The 24213-nt window shown below is 52.8% G+C and overlaps 9 protein-coding genes across 9 annotated transcripts; 4 read left to right on the plus strand and 5 right to left on the minus strand.

Moving 5' to 3' along the window:
* Positions 1-84: 84 nt before the first annotated feature.
* Positions 85-2073, plus strand: HD553DRAFT_297357 (cyclin-like protein; the record flags this gene model as incomplete). Its single annotated transcript, XM_046178544.1, has 5 exons — positions 85-173; positions 238-261; positions 331-1062; positions 1155-1290; positions 1393-2073. The coding sequence occupies exons 1-5, from the start codon at positions 166-168 to the stop codon at positions 2071-2073; spliced, it is 1581 nt and encodes a 526-aa protein (XP_046035695.1). The 5' UTR covers positions 85-165.
* A 553-nt stretch (positions 2074-2626) lies between these two features.
* Positions 2627-3813, minus strand: HD553DRAFT_285740 (transcription initiation factor IID, 31kD subunit-domain-containing protein). The gene is made up of 4 exons (XM_046178240.1): positions 3687-3813; positions 3521-3619; positions 3291-3430; positions 2627-3190 (listed from the first exon to the last, which is right to left on the minus strand). Exons 1-4 carry the CDS (start codon positions 3730-3732, stop codon positions 2777-2779), a joined length of 699 nt encoding a protein of 232 aa, XP_046035696.1. The 5' UTR covers positions 3733-3813; the 3' UTR covers positions 2627-2776.
* Positions 3814-4012: 199 nt separating this feature from the next.
* On the minus strand, positions 4013-5969 carry HD553DRAFT_313277 (uncharacterized protein). Its single transcript, XM_046180211.1, has 11 exons — positions 5906-5969; positions 5796-5835; positions 5671-5719; positions 5417-5590; positions 5260-5324; positions 5176-5189; positions 4951-5107; positions 4759-4864; positions 4647-4686; positions 4305-4588; positions 4013-4237 (listed from the first exon to the last, which is right to left on the minus strand). Exons 2-11 carry the CDS (start codon positions 5800-5802, stop codon positions 4150-4152), a joined length of 984 nt encoding a protein of 327 aa, XP_046035697.1. The 5' UTR covers positions 5803-5835; positions 5906-5969; the 3' UTR covers positions 4013-4149.
* Positions 5970-6570: 601 nt separating this feature from the next.
* HD553DRAFT_313279 (P-loop containing nucleoside triphosphate hydrolase protein) lies at positions 6571-9506 on the plus strand. The gene is made up of 16 exons (XM_046180212.1): positions 6571-6972; positions 7032-7156; positions 7229-7340; positions 7401-7538; positions 7604-7670; positions 7732-7754; positions 7811-7872; positions 7946-8026; positions 8085-8421; positions 8484-8530; positions 8602-8671; positions 8731-8769; positions 8838-8910; positions 8966-9017; positions 9081-9168; positions 9236-9506. The coding sequence occupies exons 1-16, from the start codon at positions 6685-6687 to the stop codon at positions 9413-9415; spliced, it is 1782 nt and encodes a 593-aa protein (XP_046035698.1). The 5' UTR covers positions 6571-6684; the 3' UTR covers positions 9416-9506.
* A 260-nt stretch (positions 9507-9766) lies between these two features.
* Positions 9767-12980, minus strand: HD553DRAFT_273622 (1-phosphatidylinositol-4,5-bisphosphate phosphodiesterase 1; the record flags this gene model as incomplete). Its single annotated transcript, XM_046177820.1, has 10 exons — positions 9767-9852; positions 9917-10283; positions 10350-10483; positions 10551-10879; positions 10919-11045; positions 11106-11217; positions 11283-11593; positions 11655-12200; positions 12261-12707; positions 12782-12980. The coding sequence occupies 10 exons, from the start codon at positions 12978-12980 to the stop codon at positions 9767-9769; spliced, it is 2658 nt and encodes an 885-aa protein (XP_046035699.1).
* A 447-nt stretch (positions 12981-13427) lies between these two features.
* HD553DRAFT_54587 (uncharacterized protein) lies at positions 13428-16642 on the minus strand. The gene is made up of 5 exons (XM_046184307.1): positions 15930-16642; positions 14749-15581; positions 14610-14666; positions 14235-14524; positions 13428-14158 (listed from the first exon to the last, which is right to left on the minus strand). Exons 1-5 carry the CDS (start codon positions 16379-16381, stop codon positions 13631-13633), a joined length of 2160 nt encoding a protein of 719 aa, XP_046035700.1. The 5' UTR covers positions 16382-16642; the 3' UTR covers positions 13428-13630.
* A 60-nt stretch (positions 16643-16702) lies between these two features.
* On the minus strand, positions 16703-18364 carry HD553DRAFT_313287 (uncharacterized protein). Its single transcript, XM_046180213.1, has 4 exons — positions 18332-18364; positions 17907-18249; positions 17376-17781; positions 16703-17277 (listed from the first exon to the last, which is right to left on the minus strand). Exons 2-4 carry the CDS (start codon positions 18111-18113, stop codon positions 16904-16906), a joined length of 987 nt encoding a protein of 328 aa, XP_046035701.1. The 5' UTR covers positions 18114-18249; positions 18332-18364; the 3' UTR covers positions 16703-16903.
* A 217-nt stretch (positions 18365-18581) lies between these two features.
* On the plus strand, positions 18582-21726 carry HD553DRAFT_343114 (fungal-specific transcription factor domain-containing protein; the record flags this gene model as incomplete). The annotated part of the gene is made up of 10 exons (XM_046182842.1): positions 18582-18661; positions 18745-18760; positions 18845-18877; positions 18940-18971; positions 19045-19864; positions 19941-20387; positions 20456-20498; positions 20562-21021; positions 21198-21375; positions 21436-21726. 10 exons carry the CDS (start codon positions 18582-18584, stop codon positions 21724-21726), a joined length of 2400 nt encoding a protein of 799 aa, XP_046035702.1.
* HD553DRAFT_54639 (major facilitator superfamily domain-containing protein) lies at positions 21675-24042 on the plus strand. The gene is made up of 7 exons (XM_046184308.1): positions 21675-22212; positions 22292-22510; positions 22572-23117; positions 23184-23319; positions 23380-23464; positions 23531-23597; positions 23657-24042. Exons 1-7 carry the CDS (start codon positions 21959-21961, stop codon positions 24009-24011), a joined length of 1662 nt encoding a protein of 553 aa, XP_046035703.1. The 5' UTR covers positions 21675-21958; the 3' UTR covers positions 24012-24042.
* The last annotated feature ends 171 nt before the right edge of the window (positions 24043-24213 follow it).

Raw genomic sequence — 24213 nt, forward strand, 5'->3', positions numbered from 1 at the left:
TCGAGGGCGAGCCTTGATGACGCGGACAAGTCCGAAGCCTCGACCTCGATGGGAATGTACCTCGACTTCTCCTTCGACCTGTACTCTTGTTCATATACGATCGATACAGACAGCTAGGGACACACATAATATGGCTCGTGTGTCGCTACGTAGGCCGTATCCAATATGGCCAGGTGAGCATAATCCTGCGGGTCGAGTTCCGGACGGCGATGGACGCTGACGATACCGAACATCTAGCGATTTCTGGACCTCGACGCACTGGTGAGACACGAACCGGTCTGTTCTCAAACTCACTCGTGTCAAACTGATTCGACATCGTGGATGATATAGCAACACCTGGCTGATACCACTTCCGACTCTGGACCACCTCCTCCTCACTCTCCCGGACCACGCTCTCTACTCCCTTCCTATTCCCTCGATCCTCACCCTCCATATACATTTCAGCTCCCTCATTCACAAACTCTCCCGCAAGATCTCCTTGCGCCAATCAGCCATCGCCACAGCCTGCGTCTACTTCAAACGGTTTTACACCAAGAACGCCTTTGCGGAGACAGACCCTTTCTTGGTCCTCATCGCCTGCGTTTACGTAGCCGCCAAGGTCGAAGAATGCCCCGTCCACGTCAAATCCGTCCTCTCCGAAGCCAGGGCCTGTCTATCGGAACATTCCCCGAGGCCGCTCCCAACGGACTATACCAAGCTGGCCGAGATGGAATTCTATCTGCTGGAAGAGTTGCAGTTTGACATGGTCGTCTATCATCCGTATTCGACGTTGATGAGCGTTTGTGGGAGGGAGGTCTTGGATGATGGGTATTGGAGCGACGACGAATACGATCCGAACGACCAGGACGGGGATGTGGATATGGAACCGTCTAGCGAGAATGAAGGCGACCAAGATGAGGACAGCGGGGCAAAGTCGATCCTCAAGCAAATGAAACGTCGGGAAAGGAAACGAGGCAAGCGGCGGCAAGGCGAGACGGAGCAAGATTGGATAAACAGGGTTTGGGGAAGAGGGTCGGGGAGGGGAAGTTGGCAGGTCGACGATGGGGTCTTTCAGATGGCTTGGTGAGTACTCTCTTGTCCCTACCTCCCTTGCCGATTTGAACTCGGTGCTGATATCACCGCTCCTTGGGTTTACGGACACGTCCGCGTTTCAGGTTCATAATCAACGACTCGTACAAAACACACCTCTCGCTCCTCTATCCTCCTTATATGATCGCCCTCGCCGCCCTCTACCTGGCCTTTTCGCTGGAAGACAAATCGTCCACCGACTCTCATCGCCTGAGAGGAAAGGTCTTGATGCCTTACAAGCTGGGCGATCAAGGCGAACATGGGCATCCGGATGAGGTGCCGGTCTACTATGTTCAGAAACCTGTCAATCAGTCCGGTACGGAGAGTACCCATAACAACACCGGCCATCATAACAATTTGACCCCAGGCATCGGTGTATATGGTAGTGGCGATGGCGACAACTCGACGGAAGACTTCGAACCCATCAAACTCTTGACCCGGACCATCGCTCCCCGTCTCTTCGCCTCGCTCGACGTCTCCCTGCCGATGTTGCTCTCGATCGTCCAACACCTCGTCTCGCTCTACCCGCTCTGGGATTCCTTTGCGCCCCGTCGCAATCCAGGACAGGGAACAGCACCTGGAGCTGGAGGGCCGGGATCGGGGTCAGGGTCGGACCCGAAAGCCCACTTGATGGCTTACCGGGCCGCGCAGGCATTGAGGAGAGCTCAAGCCGTGGACAAGGAGAGGGAGGGAAGGGAGATGGTTCTGAACGCGAGGGAGAGTACGAAGGCTCATCTTCAGGCCAACACGAACGCAGGCGCCATCTCTAGCGAAGGTCGAGCTGACCCGCAGAACGCGTCTTTGTCCAACAAGAACCCGTTACCGCCTTCCACATCGACACCAATCCCGGAAGAAAGGCCGAAACGATACCCAGAAAATCCCGTCCGATACCCTCCTGGACCTCATCTGACGGAAGAAGGCGTCCCGACATTGCTGACGACCTTGTGGCGCGAGGTGGCGAGTCGGCAAGAGAGAGCGGCGCGAGAGGGGCGGCGTGCGGGGTAAACGTGGGACAATAATATTGGGGATTCAGATATGGTTAGAAGGGACGTCTACATGGATGGCGCTTGCCTCGGTTTCGATTTGAACGGGTGGACAAGGCGATCGTACAAGACCTCAGGACAGCTAGCGGACATATCGGCGCGTCAGACGACAGACAAATCAAATGGCACCAGATTCGCGTCTTTGGTGTATCACTTATATATGGCATTACAAGCTTTGGGACCATTTGGTCATCCAGGAGGATGAAGCATGTACCACGAGAAGGGGATCTCTGCCAAACGGGTTAAGTACAGGCTGAATGCCAATGAAAGATTCACCATTAGCCATCTCTCCGCCTCGACGGGGTCCAGCTTCAGACTTGGCAGATTGAAATTACCGAGGGTTTTGCTGTATATCCAATTTTCAGCCTATCATTCTTCTGTTGGTACAGATTCGCCACGGTACTACAGCACCGTCCAAGGTCCTCAAGCCTTCGGTCAACAGGCTTTGAGCAGGTAGAAGACCTGTAGGAATCTTGTCGGCGAGATTCGCAGGCAGACTCCATCAACCTCTTAAGAGCGTCAAACACGTAAGGTATTATGTTCGTAAGATGAAAGGATACAACCCCAAGCTCTCACTATAGAATTACAAAGTCGAGCAAACGGTTCGTCTATCCAACACCCAATATTAGGCTGCCTGTCGAGATCAACTTGAACAACGATTTCCTTCACTCGGTCTCGTCGATCGACCTCTTCTGTCCGCGTTCTTCGCTCCCGCTCGAGTTCCCATTCATGTTCGGCTTGACATCTTCGGCTATGTCCATGCCGTCCACATCGTCTCCATCATCCTCCCCAACGGTACCAGCCCCAACCGCTCCGGAAGCTTGTTCGGCCGGCACATCCTCCCCGTCTTCGTCCTCCTGATCCTGAGATCCGTAGTCCTCACTACCCCATCCGTCCTCATCATCATCCTCGAAACCTTCGTATAGGCCTTCAGAAGCTTCGGGATGTCGGTTCGGCACGAGGTTGTAGTTGACGTGTCCGAGCATCTGGTTAGGCGGGGGGAGGAGGATGTGAGTGTATGATTGGGAGAAAGTGGGGAGGGGAAGGCGATTGAGTTGTTTGGCTAATGGGAGAAGGAACTGAAAAGATGGAAACGTATCAGAACATTGATATTCAGCTTCAGCCTCGTTTGGCGATGATCTGTGATGAGTACGGAATGCGTTCTGGCGAGAGACTCACGTCCTTAGGAGCCCCTTCGGTGAATTCGTACCCGCTCCTCGTTTGTACAGCGAGTTCTACGTCGGTCGTCTCGACCACACCAGGTCGACCAGCATGGTTGGCGTACGTCTTGGCGTCCGTCAATAGATCTGTCGTATAGCCTATATATCCCGGTGCAAGGCGATGTCAAACCAGATCTTATATGAACTTGACGATCGATCTCGATTCCGTATGCGAGCATGCAGACTCACGGTGTGTAAAGTCCATCAGCTGGTGTAACACCCTCTCATCGGCATCCTCCACCCCCTGTCCGGCCAGCATCAGAGCGATCAGGCGGGCCGTGTTCGGTACTACATCGTTCAACTGCGTGTCATCAGCGCACGTTCAGTCTTTTTTATAGGATACCTCACTACCCACGCGGTGTTCGCTGCGGAGTTGTCGAATTCGTTGTTGAGGCGGCCATGATACGTGTTGTAGCTACGTGTTTGAAGTATGGGGTCTAAACCGAGCTTGAAACCAGCTATTTCGAAACAATGCGATATCTTGTTCTCATCCAATATGCATGCTTGGAGATGTGGAGATCGGCTCTGCAACCTTGAGCTTCGTTTGCTCGGTAGGCCTTCGGAGGCAGAGGGAGGTTGATCGGAAGTAAATATCGGATGATCACGTGAGCGCACGAGGTGGCAAGAAGTCATCGCACGATCTCTGAACTGTTACAAGACAGGGTTTGCAGCAATCACTCGTTTGCATATTATATACAACATAGATCTGAAATCCCCTCCAGCGACTCGAACACTCCGTCACGCAGCATTCGCAAGCTGCAAGCACCTTTACAAATTCGAACCAGGCTGCGTACACCCAAAGAGGTTATTCCATTATCTCATGCTTTCTGCGCCGCTTTCGCCTTCGCAGCCCACTCCTTCGCTCCAGAGTATCGACAGTTGTACTCCATGAACTCTCCAGGGTTCCTGCAAACATCGGAGCAAGCAAATCAGAACCAGTAAAATCGCCTAAAACGTTCAGTCCGATACTGACATGGTGATCACGGTCGAGCCGACCTCGGTAGCGGGCCTAGCTTGCTGACGACTATAAGCCTGAATTAATGAGGCCCTTTCGTATCGAGCCTCGAAGACGCTCTTCAGGCGCGCCTCGACATCCTCGCGCGAGACTGGACCCTCGGTGAGGTCGGAAAAGTAGGCTCCCAAGGCTTCGGCATCTTCGATACTCTGGCTCGCTCCTTGTCCTTGAGTAGGAAGCATACTGTGTGCAGCGTCGCCGATCAGGATGGTTCGGCCTTTGCTCCAGAAAGGAAGCGTGTCCTGGCAAACAATCCCGCCTCAGAAGGATGGTTCCGAAAAGCTTGCCAGACGCACTTACTGTATCTCGCAGTTGCCAGAGACTGATATCAGGACAAGCTCTGATGGTTCAGGATGGAGTGCTCATTGGTAAAGGCAGCTCAAGAGTCGGCAAGAACCTGTCTCTCGCTCACTTGAAGGTATCCTTGATCCAAGGAGGGAAATCCTCGAACGAGTGCAAGAGATCTTCCAACGAACCCGGGGCGGTCCAAGAGGTTGAAGCCTGTTCATACATCAACTCTACAGCGAAACAGAGTGATATCGATAATGCGGGATCAGTACAATCGCTTTGTGAAATATTCGAAACGGCTTCCAGGTCCACTCACTGTCGGGGACGAGAGCGACAATGCTGAGAAGCTCTTGTTGACGACAAGGGCCCATGATGACCCGGCATTCTCGGCCCATCAGCATGGTGGTCCAGGGGTCTTTGTCGGTCATCATGGCCGAGACGTGAGGGATCTCGAGGAGCTTTTCCCTGGGAATCTGTTTGCATCGAAGGCCGACGTTAACATCCGTCCCGGTTATTGACAGGTGACGAAGGGAAGACTTACGATCAACCGGTATGCTGTGCATGTTCGATACGATTCGGTAAGCCGATGATATCAGCTGTAGAAGGTGGTCGAGGCCTGACTGACCTGACAGTCCGGTAGGGATCGCGAGCCTTTCTTCTCCGATAACGCTAGTTCGTAGTTTACTATGACTGCGATACGAAAAGGATGAAACTCGGAAGTCAGCAGCAGCCACGCACCAAGCGAGCATCGTGACATCGCTACGATCGACCGTTTCACTTACATGCCATCCGCGCCGACGATCAGATCTCCTTGTACAGTTTCGCCATTCTCGAGATGGACGACGCCCTGTTCACAGTCGCACGAGACAACTTTGCTTGCTACCTTGATGGTAGCGGGGTTGCCTGGTCGCGACGGATCCACAGCTAATCTCTTGAGCGCTTCGTGAAGATCGACCCTGATCGCGGGAGGAGAGCGTGAGCTTGAGATCAGGGCCGACTGTCGAGGATCAGAGGGCGATGACGTTGCAAGACTTACCGATGGAAGCACAGCCGATCGGAACCATAGTCGCTTGTTTTGAAGGGGACTACAGTAAGAGTCCAGTGTCAGACTATCAGCGCAGCCCGGCGTTTTTGTAAGGGCGGGAAGTAGCCGCGACCTACTCTTCATCTGAAGGTGCCCGTCCGTGCGGAAAATTTGGAACTAGATGACCCGTCGTCCAGATGGATGAGCTCTACAACTCTTCATCCCTGAGGCACGACCTTGAACTCACACCACTATCGACAGCTCCTCCGCTCGAGATGAGCTCGTCTTCGATACCCCAGGCCTTTGCGATCCTGCACGATTGCCGAGTTAGCGCAAGCGCAAGCCTTTGTAGCAAAAGGGCACCCTAGCTGAGACCAATACTCACTTGGTCGCATTCGGCTGGAGCCTGGATGGAAATGTCCGCTCAGTATCAACCCTACGCCTGAGATGTCACCCTTGGTCTGGTTCTGGCTCACGAGATGGCAGCCCCGACTTCCTTGTTCATTCGGCTCGCTTCGAGCACGACGATCTCGCGACCAGGCGCGCGAAGAGCAATGGCGCTCGAGAGGCCGGCGATGCCGCCACCGACAATGACGATACGAAAGTTGGGGGACGTAGAGACGGGCATATTTGCTGGTAAAGTTGTTGAGATCAGACTTGATTCCCGACCCTAGACAACAAGCCATTGCACGCACAACATCTTGTCCCAGGATAATGTACTCTCGAACGATTTCACACGCTGATAATCTTTCCGCACCTCCGTGACCACGGATCGTCTTCCGGGCCGTCGATGGCGTTTACGTCATTCTTCGCGCTAACGTGCTGGACCCGACGGCTCCGTCCGATAACCTGCCTGCCGGGATCTGTCGAGAGGCATGGGGGGTGGGGATCGTCTCATAGCCAGTTTGTCGACATCATTCATCACCATCATCATCATCATCTCATCACAGCTCAAGGTCATCATACTCTGACTACTCTCATACTCACCGTTGCTCAAGTCTGTCACCGCGAGAAGGACCACCAGCAATGAACGGAACACTCCACAACCATGACCAGACGAGTCAAGAGCCTCCCAAACTCTATTCTGTCTTTGATCAGGTCTGGGACCGCCAATATGGCATCTGGACAAAGGCTCCGCCCCCTCCCAAAGCCCTCGGTGACGGACAAGATGCTTTCGTCGCTTTCAGGAGGAAATCCGCGACCACCAATAATGCGGATCCATTCACCCATATCGAACTGCAAGATCCGCGGCTCGTAGAGTTTCTGAGAACCTGTCTTCCGACCGAGGGGGGGTTGTTCAGCAAACCAGCCAACGTGAGACGGTCACTTTAGGGGCCACATGACCTCGGGCTAAGGCTTCTTCATGTGACTAGATTGATGCTCAATTGCTTTATGTCAGCCGCAAGACCGTCCGATCAGCGGCGCAAGATCTGTCGATAGGAATCAAGGGATCGGTCGACGCTCTCCTCGGATTCGTGCAGGAAGAATTCGCGGATGCGTGAGTCCTCCCCCTTTATCACGAGAGCTACGATACCTCAAACATCGCTAAGCCGGTCGATTGAACCAATAGTGAGGAAAAGCTTCAACTCTTGCCTAAAGGAAGCATAGCTTGGTCGCTTCTATGGTTACTTTTCGAGGTCGGACAACACGTCGAGGTCGTCTATGACCTGACGGGCGAGAAAGTGAGCGAGGTAGTCAACTTGCAGTGCGTCGTTCTTCGGTCTGACGGCAACATTCTTTAGATGGCTATGCAAGTCGAAGGATGGGCCTATGCCATGTCGCAGAAGGGCCGTACCTTCAATCTTTATGGTCACGTCTTTCAGTGGACGGGCGTCCGGATCCAGAAGATCAAGGTCACCCGCAAGATTTTAGAGTTTGCTGTAAGTTCATCTACAGTCCACGATCGTACAGGAACATTGACTTGATTGGATTCTTCTATATGCAGAAACTGAAGCCAATTGCATCTCTTCCGGTGCAACCTCTGACCACAAGCGCCAAAGAGCAATTTGCAGGTCAGTGAATCAGCCACATACTGCTCATAAGTCCCCCATGAAGCTGAATACCTGCTCGTAGACCGATCGGCAAAATACCTGGAGGTATGTAGGTCCACGTTGAGGGAGACCAAGAAGTTCTGCTTACTCGTGCGCTTTAGCATTGCGGCCAATTCTATTGTGGCTACAAGGGCTCGTTTGTCATGAAAGCCCATGCTGGAGGGTGAGTTCCTGACAAACAATTGCAGGGGTACAACGTACTTTCAAATTGATAGCGTCTAACCTGATTGCATTAGCACACGTATCAATGGCGAAGGGCGCGTGATGATCGATGTCAGGCAGTTCAGGCGCTCAGTGCCGGTGCTGGATGTCTGGGAGTGAGCAGACGGCCACCATGAGCTCTGTTACTCCACCGCTGATGCCATACAACCGCAGTGACGATGTGAACACGAATGACGCCGAGATTATCAACCTGGGAGATGATCCTGATTGGAACGCTGCTACAAAGGCACACTTGCTTCCGCCCACATTGCAAGGATTCTCCTTCGCTAGCAAGAAATGGGGAGAATTCTCCGTCGACAAGCTGCGTCCAGTCATCTGGGAGGAAGCTCCCTTTCAGCATCTCGTTTTGGCAGATTCGTATCGCGAGGTCGTGCGGTCGCTGATCGAAGTCCATTCAAGCGACAAGAAGCGGCTCCTCTTGAACGACGTTGTGCAAGGGAAGAGTAGTGGGTGCATCATCGCTCTGTATGGTAATCCGGGTTGCGGCAAGGTAGGTCGTGGAAAGCAGAGAGGCTCGAGCAGTAGGGCTGACATTGCGATATGCCGCCAAAGACCTTGACCGCTGAAGCAGTGTCTGAGCATCTCAAGCGACCTCTCTAGTGAGAAAGCGCCTTCGAAGCCAATGCTCGCATCTGACCTATGCTGATAAAATATGTCTCGTTCATTCCAGCGCGATATCGGCTGGGGAGCTGGGAACTTCCGTGTCAGCGCTGGAGCAGAATCTGAAGAACGTGCTCGACGTAAGGGATTCTCTGGCTCCCATACCGCGTGGAGCGTAATTGACGTCTCTGGCAATCAGCTTGCTACGTATTGGAACGCTGTGCTTCTCATCGACGAAGTGAGCGAGCGATCTTTAGTAGACCTCATCCGATGAAGTGGACTGATTGTACTCTGGATCATAAACAGGCAGACGTATTCCTCGAAAAGCGAGACTCTCATGAACTTGAACGCAATGGCTTGGTGGCGATATTCTTGCGCGGTGAGCCTATCTCAAGTGCAGGATAAGCTGTCAATGCTGACTAGGCGAACGATAGTACTTGAGTACTTTTCCGGTATCCTGATCTTGACGACCAACAGGCTGGAAAGGTGAGTCTCACTGCTCTCAAGGGTCTTGTACTTTTCCCAGCTGATCTGTCCGGCTTTGCTCAGCTTTGATAACGCGTTCCTCTCGAGGTTCTCACTTATCCTGAGATATCCCGATTTGGACATCCCCAGCCGGCGGGTTCTGTGGGATCGGGTGAGTACCTCTTGTTTCGGTTAGCAATATGGGCTGACTTGACGTGATGAAATTTCCGCGATGACAGTTCTTGGCCATGGCCAATACCAATCCAGCGACCTTCGATCTGGACAGGCTGGCTGACATCCCCCTCAATGGGCGTGCAATCAAACAAACGGTCAGGACTGCACAAGCGCTAGCGCTGACAAGAGATAAGCCCCTGGATCGAAACCATATCGACATTGTGCTGGATATGAACGTCGCTTAATTCCGCTGTATCGAATTGGGACTCCCAAGAAAGCTGTATCTTATATGAGCGTAGAAATGTTTACACTGCAGAGAGCTACATCATCGAAGTCTGTTCCTAGAAAGCACGACGACGATTGAGTATAGCAGGACACAGGGTATGCCCCTCCGATAGTCTAGCACCTGCGCTTAGATCGTCCGTACACCTCGAAGCGGGTTGATTCGGCCATCGTCAGCTAACGCAGCGAGGATTGATGCAATCAGTATCATCGCCGCACAAATGATCGTATCCATTCTCTGGAAGGGTTGATCCCAAAAGTCTATAGTACAAGAAGTCGTGATGTCATAAGAGGCGTAAACCGAGTTGCGGTCATCAAACGGTAAGATCGATCTTCACAAAAAGGGTCGAGAAAAGGTATTGTGACATTTGACTGTCGAAGAGAGGAAGGTAGCGGTACCCTACGAAGCGGAGACGAGACGAGAATCAGACGTGATTCAACTGTGACTTTTCGAGTGCGCTTACCCTGCTCGAGACTGCCCAGGCTCGCGTAATAGTGTGCGAAAGTGACATCGTCGCCCAATGTGACGGCGTTCTTGATCTCGATCTTGACGAAAGCAAGATCCAGCAAGCCCCGATAGGTATCGAAGCTCAGTCTCAGAGATTCTTTCCAGGCCGGATTGTAAGCGTTCCCAACGATAGCCTTGGTTCGAATCGAGCACGAATCTGAAGATGTCGATGATCCCGAAGAATTGCTGCTGGCCTTCACTCCGACCGAGCTAACGCTCTTCGCTGCATCTATACCGGGAGCGTTTACCGTCACTTCGATGTACAAGCGACTCTCGTCAATCTCGACGTCCGATGGTAAAGGAAGCGATTGACCTGACAAGATCTGCTCGCGAGAAAGCAATAATACATCAGCAGGAGTAGCTCAAGGGTGCTTCGAACAATTGCTTACTGTCAGCTGTAAGATATGACGATCTTTCTGTGCGAGGAGTTCCTTGTGTCTCGACCGCAGCGCTTCCGGCTTTAGTATGTATCCCGAGCGGCCGTTTCTGGCAAACATCGCTGCGTTGAAGGCAAATCCGGCATCTTTTGATCGTTTCACAACAGATTTTAGCGACCGAATCTGCAATGAGAAGCGAGACTTTGAGCTTACCACACGTTTGCCAATTCAGTGCGACCAGTTGCGCTCCCATAGCCCAGAAGTGATGCGGTAGATAATTCGTACTGGTCAACCGGGTACCGTTCGGGTAGACCCGAGATAGATGTGCCCTGTTGTGCTTGATGAAATCAAGCGGTGTCGCCCGTAAGATCTTGGTCCCAACCTTTTCGGAGACCGAAAACATCTCCTCTGCTTTGTATTCTACGAGTTTACTGAATCCGCGATATTTGACGCCGGCCGTGTAAATCATGAGAGCAGCTAGTTCCGGGACGATTCCCTGCTTGCGGCTCATCTTAACAGCGGAACTTGCGGATGAGGACCTCCTTAGCTGGAAGCTGTTCGATCGCGAGTCCAGCGAAGACGATCTTCTGGGCATCTGAGGATTATTCTGTCCAAACGACACCGGGGGCGAGGGTGGAGGCGAGGTGGTGAGCTTGGCGACTTTCGAAGTAACCTTGTCGAGGAATGTGCGTGCCCGAGGACTGCGAGCTGTATTTAACCATGTTCAATAGGTATCGCGGGTGCATTGTCGAGAAAGGTTGCACTCACATAAAGGATGGTCTGGCTCGGAAGATTCGGTCGTATCCGTAGAATCAGATATAGCTGGCAAAGCAGAGGGATCTGAGCCGGATCCTGCTGCGGATTCCAACGTTCGCTTGGACTGAGAGATCGTACGGTCATAATCAGATTCTGACATTAAGCTTTTGACCCTATGATTCGGCCCACCTTGAATAGAATTCTGTATTTGAGTTGCTCCGGTGTAGGTAGCTGTGCCAACTCGGCAGTGGCTTCCGCCTTGCGTATCGTTTGTAGCTCCGCAGTCACGAGTTGCTCCCCGAATACGTCCTTCAGAATGCCCACCAGTTTCAGTTGCTGTTCCGGACCGCAATGCATTTCCGCAGAGATGATGATAGGGTAAGGCGACGCCATGAATGCGTAAGATGCGATGGCCACGCACACGGCGCGAACCGATACGGATCCGGTCAACGTTTTGCCATGGTAGACGATGGGTTCATCATCGCCATCATAGATGTCCACTGAGAGGGGCCGTGTCGTTAGGTTATTGGGTGTAGGACGTTGTAAGGGACAAGGACTTACTTTCTACGCTCCTGCACCCTGCTAGTAAAGCCCGCACATATCCCTCGACAGTACTCTCCCCTTTCCATTGATGGCCGATTAGATAGGTGTTGTGCGAGCTCGATATGAAATAGTCGGATAGAGGCCTGTTCATGTCTTGGCAGACTTTACGCTGAGAAGGATCCAGCACCGCGTTGACTGGGGCCGAAAGGAATGTGGTGAACTGCTCGAGTGAAAGGCCTGCAGCGCTTCCGGCCATCGATGAGGTTTGTTCTGATGTGACTGAGAAATCGTCGGCCGTCGAAGCATCCGTTGGTACCGACGTCGACGTCGATTCGAAATCCATCGCTTCAGCTCCGCGAACAAGATCAATGTAGATCCTGTTGACTTCATTCTCGGGTAGTTTGCTCTTCTGCACTTCACGCAGAAACTGTCCGAATCGCTTGCCGTCAAGCGGACCTTCCTGAGTCAACGATTCGTAGATTTCCTGAATCTCTGGCTGTCGCTTGAGCATCTTGAGTAATAAGGTAAAGTCGGTGATGGTGAGATATCCTTTGTTCTCGGCATCTATTGTCTACAGACCCCAGCGTTAGCATGTGCAATACGTTAGTCAAGATCTAGCATGACTTACTTCACAATAGCTCGCTATGATGCTATCGATATCGTTCATGACAATGCCCATTCGTTTGCAAGCCCTACAGACCTCTTCATATGAGATCTTCTCGTCTTGATCCTGGTCAGCCTCGATCCAGCAACTGTCTCTCTGGTGCAAGTTCATGCCAGCGACAGCCGGTTTATCACCGGTGATGCCGATGACACCTCCTGTCGCATTCCCGGTACCCATCGACATCGAGATCCCTCTGATAGCACCGAGGAGATTCGATATCGTCTCGAGCCAGAGATTGAAATCGTCGTCCTTGAGAGCGACGATGTTCAACGTCTTCCAAGACGCCGGAGGTTGAGTGTAGACGATCGTGATCCAGCGTGTGCGAGCTGATTCGGTCAGACCCGGAACGGGTTGAGATGGCGAAGCAGAAAGTCCGTAGCGAACCTCTCTAATTTGATCGATTCTCACTTTTGATGCAGAACAGTATACGGCTATGAGCATAACTAGTCATGAGCATACACCGTCTTACCGAGAGACTCACCGACACCAAGCTTCCTGCTGTCCCATCGAATACTAGGCCCCTCCGCACTCAGCCATACCGTCCTCTGCTTGACCTTTTTGTTGGAGAGCTTGATCATAGGTACTCCATGGAGAAGAATGCTTGGGATCTGACTCTGGCTAGCCGGTTTCGACGTAGAAACGGACGCCGCCGATGACGTCGCGATGCTTGAGCCGTCCATGTTATAGACTCGTATGGACAGGCATAGGGCGGGCAGGAAGGGAGAGCGTCAACCCTGAATCACTGAGGATCTTCACTTTATATAAACAACAGACTAATCAAGGTCAGCGGACGAGATATGCCAAGGGGTTCTGAGCGAAAGCAAAGCTGGTTTCACCTACGAGAGATTTGAGAGAACAAGGATAGTCTGGTGCTTTGTGACTGCGGAGGGTTGATCCGTATCTTTCTTACGCAGCTTTTCGCAGTTCCATCATTTCGTCAATAGGGATTGATTGAGTGGATCATGACGAGGTGCTGGTCGATCGAGTCTGGCAAGATACGATAGAAGGATCACTCCGGATCGGTATGAACTGCGACTGCGAGATTTACATGACGATCCCTCCTCTTTGTTTACAAAGTGCTCGGCTCAGCCCGTCTCTGCCGGCAGCAGCCAGGATTAGACAGACGAGCCGTACATCACGATCGTGAAAGGGTCTGACCGGTATGAATCAGTAGAGGTCCCATCAGACAATCATCAATATTAATTAGAGGAAGCCTTTCATAAGGCTTTGACCAAACATGTGCCTTTCATTCCCATTTGATGTCGTTAAATATCGCGAAATATGAAAAGAAAACGTCCAAACAGTGCTCCAATCTGGATAAATCCTCCGATTACCCTATCCTCGCTTTGAGCTTCTTCATCAGGCTCGTCTTTCTCTGCACACCTGCTCCCTCCGTAGGCGGCTTGAGCGTCATATCCGCAAACTGATCCTCGAAGACGGGCATGACAGGCGCCGGAGGTGGAGGCAGCGCCTTGTCCCGGCCCCCCATCCCGCCATAGCTTGGAGAAGCCTTGCGAGGCTCAGGTTCGTGCGTGATCAGGATCTCTTCTTGCGGCTCGACAGGACTCGCAGGTACGGCGGCGACATTGCTCCGGCTGGGCTTTCTTCGTCCCAAGAACGACCGTTGGCGTTGCACACCTCCCTCGTCCTTCTCGCGGCCGAGTTGCAATGTAGGTGGGTTCGTGACGGCTTCGCTTGGTTGTTGCCCGTTGGTCGGCGTCGAACTGTCCCCCATGATCCCGAGCGTATCCTCGTTCCATGGCGAATGACGACCAGCTTTCCCTGCACTTGCAGGCGATCCCGCTCGAGGCAAAGGCATAGCTGCATCCGAATTGACGGGCACGTTCGGGTTGTCTCGCTGATGACATCGAGAGAGAAACGCTGGTCAGCATATGTTCGCTGCGGTCAGCAACGAAACGAGACTGTCGACTTACCATCGCTCGGAACCTCTGCATCAAGCTCCGCGTCCTCTTGACTCCTTTGCCATTTCCATTACTGTCGAAGCCCGTCCCAGAGCCCAAGACCCGATCTCCATCCATAGGAGGCCTGCCGGTCCCAGCAAAGTATTCCGACTTTTCGCCGGCGGGACTCGGTGTGTACCTAGTATTCCCGTTGGCGTTTCGCGAAGTTGTGCGCATGAGCCCTCCAAGGGAAAGCCCGCCTGATTTTCCTGGCGAGCGCGGCCCCTCGTTGACCGGCACGATCGGCTCGGCGTTGTCATTTACTGATGCGCAGGACATAGCACAGAAGGAGCAAAATGTTAGCTTCCTAAAAGGACCAGGAAGAATCTCCGTGACTGATCAACTTACGACTAATGGAGTCCACATCATTCTGAGCGAAACCCCCGAAATCTTCGTACGGTTCAGCTGCACGTCAATAATCAGCATTGAATCAGCTCTACAGTGACCACGCAACAAACCCTCAAGCCACCTTGCGAGTCGGACTCACGCTCATCGATCCCCCAAGCAGCCTGCAAAGCCCGTCTCTTCTGTTCCCTCTCCCTCTGCCTCACCCTCTTTTCCTCTTCCTCGAGATCCGCACCGGGGCCCATCGAGATTCGCCTTCCTGGCGATCCAACCGCTCTATTGGGGCTTCCCGAATTGTCAAAGTATCCCCCGCTGCTAGGCAAGTTGTTCGAGTATTCCTCTTGCAACGAGCCGTATATGCCTGGAGAGTTGATGGATGATTTTCGACCGGGACGTGATGGGCGAGCGGTCATGGGCAGAGCTCCGCTGTTGGGTAAAGAGGGGATGACGACCTCTTGCTCCAACCCTGGAGAGGCCTTCGAGTCCATCACCCGGGTAATACTGCCACTCCTGAACCTTCCATGCTGAGGCCGACTCTGCGTCTGACTTAGTCCTCCTGAAGAAGGTTGAGCAGAGGGCAAGGCCGATCCCATCCCTGGCTCAGCAGCGCTAGCAGCCTTTAGATTCCAGGCCCTGACGTCTAGCTCAGTGACCTTGCTCCCCTTTTTCGGATCAAACACCCCCATCGGAGCCCTCTCCGCGCCACGCTCTTTCGCATCGTTCCTCGAAGGAGCTGCCGCATCGTAAGGTCCAGAGTGGTGCAACATCGACTTGCCGAAGCCTGAGCCGTCCCATTTATCGATAAGATCGGCGTGCTTCGAGGGACGCTTCTCCACGGGAGCGACGAGGCGGATGGTAGAGGTAGAGGTGCTGTGCGGAATAGCGTCTGCTGAAGCTGGGGCACGACGGAGGAGAGGGTTGGAGGTGCTGTTCATGGTCGAGGTGGCAGAGCTCGTCCGAGTAGGACCAGTTGGGCTATCATTGGGTGCAAGGAGAGCCATGTCAGCGGGAAGAAACTTCTCTGCGTAAGTTGTAAGCCGAAAAAGAGGAAGAGAAGAGTAGAGTGATTGAATTGATTGATGATAAGGCGAGTCGATAACGGAAGCCAGGTAGGCAGGTATCTCGAAACAAAGGGGTTCCTTTCATCTCACGTCGGGCCATCCCCCCTTTTCCTTTTTCGAGACTCCGACGAGCGACGAGTTTACGTACGGTGGAGCATGGAGTAGACGAGCAAATTCCGCTCCACCTTTGATGGCAGCACGATAGGCTGCGGCCACGAAACCGACGCCAAGAAAGTTGTAACTTCGAAACCTGAAGACTCACGCTGATCGATCAAACCTGACCCTCTCCTTTCCCACCACCCCGCTGCTCTCCCCACTGGCATGTATGATCCCACCCAGTTGATTGTGAGGCTGTCCTGCCGGCTGGTCCACCACTGTGGTGCCAACACTATTTCCCGTGGCGTACTTGTCGTCGAACGGAGAGTTGCTCCGTCTCATCTCGGCCCCAGCTCGTTGATACTGATTCTGATACTGATGGGACGATGACTCGGTGGAACCGGGAGTCGTGATATGGACCGAATCTCTCACTGCTGAGAGGAGATGAGGATCTTGCTGCAAGTTGGGCGAAGCGGTCCGACGAGTGTCTGATTGGTAGCTGTGGCTGTTTGAGGGGAATATGTTGTTGATGACTCGAGTATCGATCTCGTCCCGAGACTGTTGATGTTGATGATGGCGATGATGATGATCAGGTTGTTGTTGATAGTCGTTCGGCATATTGAAGCGGACCGAAAAGAAAGGGAGCGCTTTTCGTGTTTGGGCGTATCGATTCGGGGGTCCGAGGGTGGGCTGCTGAGCTGCTGCTGATCGCTGATGGATGATATCCGTTTCTTCTTGGCTTTCACCTGAAGGAGACGGAGAAACGATGAAGGGCAAGGAAGGTTCGGTTACGTGGGTCGAGTAGCGAGGAGAGCGTGGGCGTCCCTTGGCAGGTAGCGACGAGGCGAGAGCGACGTGGTCAACGTGGAGCGAGGTCAGGGCAATTCAAGAGGTCGAAAGCTCCGTTTCAGATCATCAAGGACTCGTCTTGAATACAAGTCACACTTTTACATCGCAATAAGTAGTATCTAGTCCAGGTCAAGCACTTTGGCTGTGCAGGCTGTCCCCGGCCAACTAGCGACCTTCAATCAAGGACGACCGCTCGAACTAGCTCGGTCCCGGCTGTTTCGCGCGATCTGGAATTTCGCTCGATCGGGAGATATTTTCGATCGCGCCCTCGTGGGAGGACGTAAACAAATCTTACAAGTCGCCTAGGAGGCGCGAGTGTAGCATGAACCAGATCTCCATCCACCTCTTTCTCATCTTCTTGTCGTCTTCCGCTAGCTGCTGCTCGTGGGCGGCTTCCTCTCCGTTGCGGCGATGGCTCTCGTCGGCAAGCAGCAGCTCGGTGATGTGAGGTCTGACATGACAAGGATGTACGGCCCAAACTCCCAAGTCTTGAACCGACGAGGAAGGATGTGAATCTCGCACGACAAGAGGAAATGGCGAGTCGGAAGATAGAGGTAGATGGTCGTCCATGAGATTCAATTTGTCAGGCGAGGTGACCGAGGTCGAAGTGGGAGGGCGTAAAATCCCGTAATCTAGAATCTCCTGTAGGTCCAAGACCGTGCCGTCTGGTCCAGCGGGATGACGATAGCGAGCATTATCAGTCTTGATCTACACAAACGGAATCGTCCGACAAGGCTCGTGAATGCACGCAGATACGACTCACCTTCGCGACTTGCGTTGAAACACAGACTCGGTATCCGGTACGTTGGGTGATAGACGACGAACCACTCCAGCCAAATTATCGCAGTCTGCCTATCAGATCGGCTCTTCGTATGACGCTTGATGCCTTCCTGTGTTTCCCGAGTTGCAGGCAGTACGAAATCTACAGGCGAAGCTTCCGCCTCGTCGTCTTCTTCTTGCTCCAAGCCGGTTTGTTCTCCCTCAGCGCTTGCTGACTCTATCGCGTCAAGTTCAGCGACCTCCCGGTTCAGAGTACCGCCATCGCCTGATGGTCGCGTTTCAGCTCCACACGACGAAAGGTTGACTCCGGTGCGGCGAGTCGACGATGACCTGATGATCTTAGTCCGGCGGGTAAAGTAACCGGGTATGGTGGAAGGTCCTTTGAACCGCTACTGCGCGACATTGCAAGGTATATAGATCATCTGGAAATCAGCGTGGCATTTGAAAGGAAAATTGTGGTACTTCTCATGTCGAGTATCTCAAGAAGTGTGAAATTTAGTTAGAAAGGACTCACAGGGTCAACCTGCAGATCGCGATACTCCCAGCCGCTCAACATCCTCTTCATACGACCTCCTGGCTCAGAAATCTGTTCTTCGCCATGACCCTCGCTATTCTCAAAGTGCCCTATCGATATGTCTCCAGTATGGGGTGATGAGAAGAACATATGACAGGTATCCAAGAGATCTTTCGGAACGGAGAAGGGGTCTTCTGGCTTGAACATGGTCCGGCCAGGCCCGCGTTCGTTTCGAGAGATTTCCTGCTTGTGTTCAGCTATGATCAGCTCACTCGGCCCGAGAGGACAGTGCAGATGGTACTTCGGTTTCGTTCTCGCCTCTGGTTGGCGAGAAGCTGGGAATCTAAGATGCAAGGACAAAATTCCTCGAAGAGGATCAACATGCGACAGATTTGGTTCCGATGACAATTACGTAAGCTACGTACTCTGTCGCCTGCCCCCGCCCCGGGAGGGTCAACGTATCATCCCGATATGTCTCAACGGCATCACATTCGACTATACGTTCTCGACCCATGCACTCGAACTCGTCCGTCTGCGATTTCGTGTTAGATCGTTCACCATCAGCCATCAGGTACCGCATTCATCCTCGGACAGTTCAAGTAGATCCTGCACGGACTTCGGAGCAAAGGACACCCCGGGTCACAAGTCGATCGACTCCGTAACTTCTTTCCGGCCATGAGTCCCGAACCCGAAATTAGTACCGAAGAGCCGCCTGCTAAGAAGAGACGAACGAGACTTGCTGCGAGTTGTGAGAGGTGAGGCTTCGGATGTGTCCATCAGCTTGGCGATGACGATGACGATGCGATGCTAATATACATACTCCGCTTCGTCGGTGCAGATGCCGGATACGTAAAGTAGGCTGTGTCCCGGAGGATCGGTCGACCGATCAATCGAACCGCCAATGCTGACGCTGGCTGTTCTTGTATCTGCTTCTTTAGATACGTTGCGATACAAAAGAGCCCAAATGTGTAGTAAGCGGAATCCGTCTTCCTCGTATTGCTGCAACCTGACTGAGACCGATCCTGCGTAATAGCCTTGCGAACGAGCGGAGGCTGAGTGCGACCGGTAAGCTCACTAAATAGATCATCTCGCATTGGATCCAGAGCTCTGATCCGGACTGTGCCTCCCAATTCATCAGTACTAAACCGGCCAACCGGTCTCGTAGGACACGCTCAAGATCGAGCTCGTCCTCTCGCGGCCATGGAAGTCGATCACCGGCACCCAAATTATACCCAGTCGGGGATGGGACCTATGCACCATTGGACTTTATTTTGGCACTCAGGCAGAAAAGGGAGACTACCACGGTGGAGGCACGATCCAACTTGGTACCGTCTCCATCTGACGCGATCCTGAATAACAGGGAAAACGGGTTGGGAGCTATAGGTCGAGAGACTCTTCCTCCGGCTGTTGACGCAAGGCCACCCGACCGCCCTTTAGCGGCCACGACTACAGCCCAGTCTTCCGTTCTAGATCCATCGACATCGACACTGAGAGCCATTACGGACACGCGGTCCAGTTATGATCTGGACCCGTTCTTCACTCGTTTTGGCTCGGTCTCCTCAGCTCCTCTTCCAGAATCAAACTCGTACCAGGATCGCAGCGTCGGATTCGCTTCTACCTCGATGGGAGGTTCGCTTCAGTTACCTGCCATCCGTGAATCGTCGGACAACATGTCCTATTTTCGTCATCCCACTCCATCGTATTATCAAGACGACCATGTGGAATATTCGCGTTCCAACGGATTGATGGAGAGAACCGGTAACGACGGAGAGATGCCTGAGGGTCAACTGGGTCTGGATGGCCTGTTTGACGTGGGACTCGGCTCGAACACGATCGATGCGCGATCGCAGCATCAAAGGAATGAAAGCGGCACCGTCAATAAGGCGAGGGGTCGGGATGATTATCTAATCCATTCCGAAGAACACCGGAAGAAGTTCCTAGGAGCATCTTCGTCGCAGGTCAGTCCGATCAATTGCAGGTTTGAACAGGGCGGATTTTGAGGCACTCACGCTCTCGTTATTCTCGTTTGACCAGGTCTTCGTGAAATGGCTCGACGAAGAGAGCGGGGGAACCAACCCGTCACGTCATCTCAAACATGGCATGTCATCGGCTGAAGAGATGATGCTACCCGGACAGGTGGAAACATGTCATCATCCACTACCGCCAGAACCTGCACTGGAGACTTATATCTCGACATACTTCAAGACTTTTCACATCCTCTATCCTATAATTGAAGAGACGTGGTTGAGAACAATATTGCACCGGCCTAAAGGTCCGCAGTCCGCAGGGCAGGATTTTGTCACCCCGGTTCTATACCTTGTCATTAGCTTGGGGGCGAGCATGACACCGAGTACTCATCAATCTTCGGCCGTCGCCAGGACCTACTTCGAATTGGCTTGGAAAACATTGTCGGTGATATTGGGTCGGCCTTTTCGATCCTCTGTACAGGCACTGCTCCTGTTGGCAATCGCCATGCGGACGGTGAGTCCTTCCAAGTGAATCGTCAACAACTTTGCAACTCGCTGATCGATACTTGATGTGCGGCACAGCGATCGAAGGACGGACTTGCGTGGCAGATGATTGGCTCAGCAAGTCAGTCACCAGGATATATCCTCTAAAATCAGACTTTTACCTGATTTGAATGTTGCTTCTTAGTCAGGATCTCGCAAAGTCTCGGTCTGCATCGGCTGAGCAACGGCCCGGAAGCCAGTCTGGACGCGCGTATCTGGTTCACGACAATCTCGCTCGATGCCATAGGTTCGATCGAATCTGGAAGACCCGTCTTGCTACGAAAGAGCGATTATACGACTTCTCTCGCGTCCTTCGAAGACCATGGATTCGTTTTGGGATCGGTCCGTCAGCCTATCAACATCCTCAAGGCGCTGGCCGAGTTGTGTCAGGAGATCGCTCATATCGCCCAGACTCTGTTTCCGACGAATGCACCTGTGGGATCAGATTACGAAGTCGAGGTGTTGGAGAATATCGGACAGAGTCATATGCGTCTGGAAGCGTGGAAGAAAACGCTGCCGATCGAGATTCGCCCTGGGGGAGAACGTCCGGCACACGGGCCGTTCTTTCCATTCGCCGCCATGTTGCACATGCAGTATCATCAGATGTGAGTAACTTCAATTTCTATCATCTGCGTCGTATGTCACCATTTATGCGCCGATCGAGTTTCAGCTTGATCACGCTGCATCGCCTTTCTTTGGTGGACCATCCCCGACTTGTCCTACAAAATCTGTCTCACCCGCGGTTGCAAGGGCAGCCATTTCTCCACTTTCTGGAGTCCAGCGAAAGCATCTGCACGCACTCGGCTCGCTCCGTTCTGACGACTCTCGATGCTTGCACGCGTACATCGCCTAAAAACTTGCACTATTGGACTTTGCACTCGGTCGGGACCGCTATATTCGCTTTGAGTTTGCATACATGTCGACACTCAGCAACCTGGCAAGCGAGAGCGGATCTCGAAGTGAGTCGAAGAATCACGCTGTGATGGCCTTCTCAAATATACTCATCTATCGTATCACAGCTTCTGTCGCAAGCCAGTTCATACGTCGCCAAGAGCTTTCTTGAGCATGGGCTTCCTCCACAATTCGTTGACCTCTACGAAGCGGTCAACGAGATGGTCCGATCAAGGGTGGCAAATCCGGGCCCACAAACACAAACCTCTGACCCGCAATACGACGAAGGAAATCAGTACACTCAGTCTCAGAATCAACCTGACCTCGCGATTGACCAAGCGGTCGCCAATATCGACGAGATCTGGGCGACGCTCTTCGGTCTCAGCGGATCCGCCGATGGTCACGTGGGACTGGTCTGAACTGCAATCTGATTCCGCGGCGGCCGCATGGAACCGGATTTCAATTCCGAGGGGACGGCGAATCCAATCCCATATCTCCGTTGAATATGGGGTCGAACAATGAACAGTATGAAGCATTGAATATGGTGGCATGGTATAACATCGGTCACGCCACAGCGGGCAATTTTCTATGCTATTCTCAAATCCCTCTCCGCAACAGGTTGTAATAGCTAGGCCATAGCTAATCGCGAATATGGATGCCAAACAGGACCTCTTTAAAGAAGAATTGTCACACGATGAAGACAAAGGTACTTTTGCAACGGTGACCTCAGAGCTAGACGCTGTTGCCGTATTGGATGTCGATAGCCTGGCCCCGCATAAGTACCCAGAAATCTCCACCATGCGCTCGATCGCATTGGTGGCCCTAGTCATGACATCCTCCTTGATGCAAGTGGCTTCTGGCATCGGGGGATCCATTACCATAGCCGACATCGGTGCAGATCTGAGGTAAGTAATCAAATGGAGCTGGTCCAGACCTTATATAACGTTCAGACGGAGCCTTGATGCTGTCCTTATCACATTTTAGGATTCCGTCTGGCCAATTGCAATGGGTCGCGTCGTCAGGGTCGTTGGCGACTGCATGCTGTCTTTTGCTATCGGGCAAGATCTGTGACATGTATGGCCACAAACCGGTTTTCAGTATCGGTTCAGCTATCGGCGGAGCCATGTTCCTGGGGATGGGATTGGCTCAGAACAAAATACAACTGTTCATCTTTCGCGCGCTCGCCGGGGTGGCTTATTCGGGGTGAGTCCATAATCACCTCGCTTGAAGGACAAAGCGATGAATGACTGACGCTGCGATATAGTGTGACACCGGCTGCTATAGGTTTGATTGGAACGACCTTTGCCGAGGGACCTATCAAGTCACGGGCCTTTGCAGGATTGGGTGCAGGAGCGCCTGTTGGGACAGCCGTCGGGCTAGTCTTGGCTGGTGTGACCACTCAATACACCTCAGCAGGATGGCGAACTTTCTTCTACATCTGCGCCGGGATGTCCTTTACGCTCTCCCTTGCGAACCTCTTTGTGGCACCGGGTAGCTGTATTCCCCGAACAAAGTATCCGCGGGCTTTGCGAGATCTGGATTGGATCGGCGTCGTCCTCTCGGGCGGAGGGATATTTTGCGTCTTGTTCCCTCTGGGAGAAGGAGGTACCGCTCCCGAGGGCTGGAAGACGCCTTATATCCCCGCCACGCTGGCAAGCGGGTTCGTCTTACTAGGCTTATTCCTTATGTGGGAATACTACATCGAGAAGAAGGGTACGAAGCCGCCGCTCATGAAACTGTCGATCTGGAGGAGACCCATGTTTCCTAGTTTGATGGCAGCGGTAGTCTGTTTAGGAGGATCGTTTGGAGCGTGAGTGTCCGGTGCATTCGTGCTGTGACTTCGGGAGACTGATACTCTCCGATCTTTCACTGATAGCGCCGTCGTCTGGATGAGCCTCTACTGGAGGAGTTATGAAGAAAGACCGGTGATACAAGCGACATTGCGATTCTTGCCGCTTTGCGTTGTCGGAGTTTTCGCCAATATCGTCGGATCGTTCTGCGTCGCCTATGTGGTACGTGATGATCCTGCAGATTGCTTCTTCAGGTCATTCGATTGATCAAATCTACTGCAGTCCGGACAGGTCCTTCTCCTCATTGCGGCTGCGGCTACAGGCATTGCTGCTCTACTGTTCGCAACGTGTCCTGCCGGGTTGATCTGTGAGCGCGAAATCGTCTGCGCCGCGGGAATGAATTCGCTATTGACTTCTGGTCGTGTGATTGCAGATTGGGCCATGCAATTCCCTGCCTGCTGTGTACTTGTCTGGGGAGCTGACTTCATGTTCCTCACATGGTAAGCCCGGTCAGCATTCGTCTTGATTGTGAAGAGATCGCTGAGCCCTATTTGGTCAGCATGCTATTCATATCGAGCACGAGCAAACCAGACGAACAGGGCCAAGGCGGTAGCATCTTCTCGGCTGTGAATCAGATCGCAGGCGTGCTCGTCCTCGCCCTTACAACCATCGTGTCAGATCGGGTCGCCGAGAAGGAATCTGCCAAGCTGGGCGTGGACATAATCGCGAGCAAGACGGCATCGAGCGCGATCCCCAAGCCAGCGCTTTTGAAAGGTTATCAAGGGGCTTTCTACATGGTCGTGGGGTTCTGTGTGTTGGGCGGGCTCGTTGTCGGGATCATGTTGCGGAAGATGGGGAATGTCGGGAAGAAGAAGGCGGTAAGTACAGTCGAGTCGACTTCAGCATCTGCGTAGAATCCTGCCGTATGCAATGGGTTGTGATCGCGACGAGGTCGGCCGTCATGTCGAGTCACATTTAGTCATATTTAGGGGAAAGAGCGCTTCCATTTCGGAACAAGATCACGATGTGGATTGTCATTCTGCATTCATGGATAATAATAAATATATGTATCTCCAGAATATCAGAATCGAGTTGCTGGACTTTTAAATAGCTCAG

The sequence above is a fragment of the Filobasidium floriforme genome (genome assembly GCF_021052385.1).
Source record: "Filobasidium floriforme strain CBS 6241 chromosome Unknown HD553scaffold_14, whole genome shotgun sequence".
Lineage (NCBI taxonomy): Eukaryota > Fungi > Basidiomycota > Tremellomycetes > Filobasidiales > Filobasidiaceae > Filobasidium > Filobasidium floriforme.

Bases quoted from the DNA above. Each gene is read 5' to 3' on its own strand.
- HD553DRAFT_285740 (XM_046178240.1), bottom strand. From the start codon at position 3,732: ATGGCCGCCTCAACAACGAATTCGACAACTCCGCAGCGAACACCGC. The intron at 3,431-3,520 runs GTGAGTCTGCAT...CGGGATATATAG, and splicing joins GCTGATGGACTTTACACACC to GCTATACGACAGATCTATTG. The intron at 3,191-3,290 runs GTGAGTCTCTCG...CCATCTTTTCAG, and splicing joins CCGAAGGGGCTCCTAAGGAC to TTCCTTCTCCCATTAGCCAA.
- HD553DRAFT_313277 (XM_046180211.1), bottom strand. The intron at 5,591-5,670 runs GTAAGTCTTGCA...TCCCGCGATCAG, and splicing joins GATCGGCTGTGCTTCCATCG to GGTCGATCTTCACGAAGCGC. The intron at 5,325-5,416 runs GTAAGTGAAACG...TTCGTATCGCAG, and splicing joins ATCGTCGGCGCGGATGGCAT to TCATAGTAAACTACGAACTA.
- HD553DRAFT_313279 (XM_046180212.1), top strand. From the start codon at position 6,685: ATGAACGGAACACTCCACAACCATGACCAGACGAGTCAAGAGCCTCCC. The intron at 6,973-7,031 runs GTGAGACGGTCA...TCATGTGACTAG, and splicing joins TGTTCAGCAAACCAGCCAAC to ATTGATGCTCAATTGCTTTA. The intron at 7,755-7,810 runs GTATGTAGGTCC...CGTGCGCTTTAG, and splicing joins GATCGGCAAAATACCTGGAG to CATTGCGGCCAATTCTATTG.
- HD553DRAFT_54587 (XM_046184307.1), bottom strand. From the start codon at position 16,381: ATGCCGAACGACTATCAACAACAACCTGATCATCATCATCGCCATCAT. The intron at 15,582-15,929 runs GTGAGTCTTCAG...ACCCAATGATAG, and splicing joins GTCAGGTTTGATCGATCAGC to CCCAACTGGTCCTACTCGGA. The intron at 14,159-14,234 runs GTAAGTCGACAG...CGATGTCATCAG, and splicing joins TGCAGAGGTTCCGAGCGATG to CGAGACAACCCGAACGTGCC.
- HD553DRAFT_313287 (XM_046180213.1), bottom strand. From the start codon at position 18,113: ATGTTCAAGCCAGAAGACCCCTTCTCCGTTCCGAAAGATCTCTTGGAT. The intron at 17,782-17,906 runs GTGAGTCCTTTC...GTCGCGCAGTAG, and splicing joins GCGATCTGCAGGTTGACCCT to CGGTTCAAAGGACCTTCCAC. The intron at 17,278-17,375 runs GTGAGTCGTATC...CCGCTGGACCAG, and splicing joins TTTCAACGCAAGTCGCGAAG to ACGGCACGGTCTTGGACCTA.
- HD553DRAFT_54639 (XM_046184308.1), top strand. From the start codon at position 21,959: ATGGATGCCAAACAGGACCTCTTTAAAGAAGAATTGTCACACGATGAA. The intron at 23,320-23,379 runs GTACGTGATGAT...AATCTACTGCAG, and splicing joins CGTTCTGCGTCGCCTATGTG to TCCGGACAGGTCCTTCTCCT. The intron at 23,465-23,530 runs GTGAGCGCGAAA...GTGTGATTGCAG, and splicing joins GTGTCCTGCCGGGTTGATCT to ATTGGGCCATGCAATTCCCT.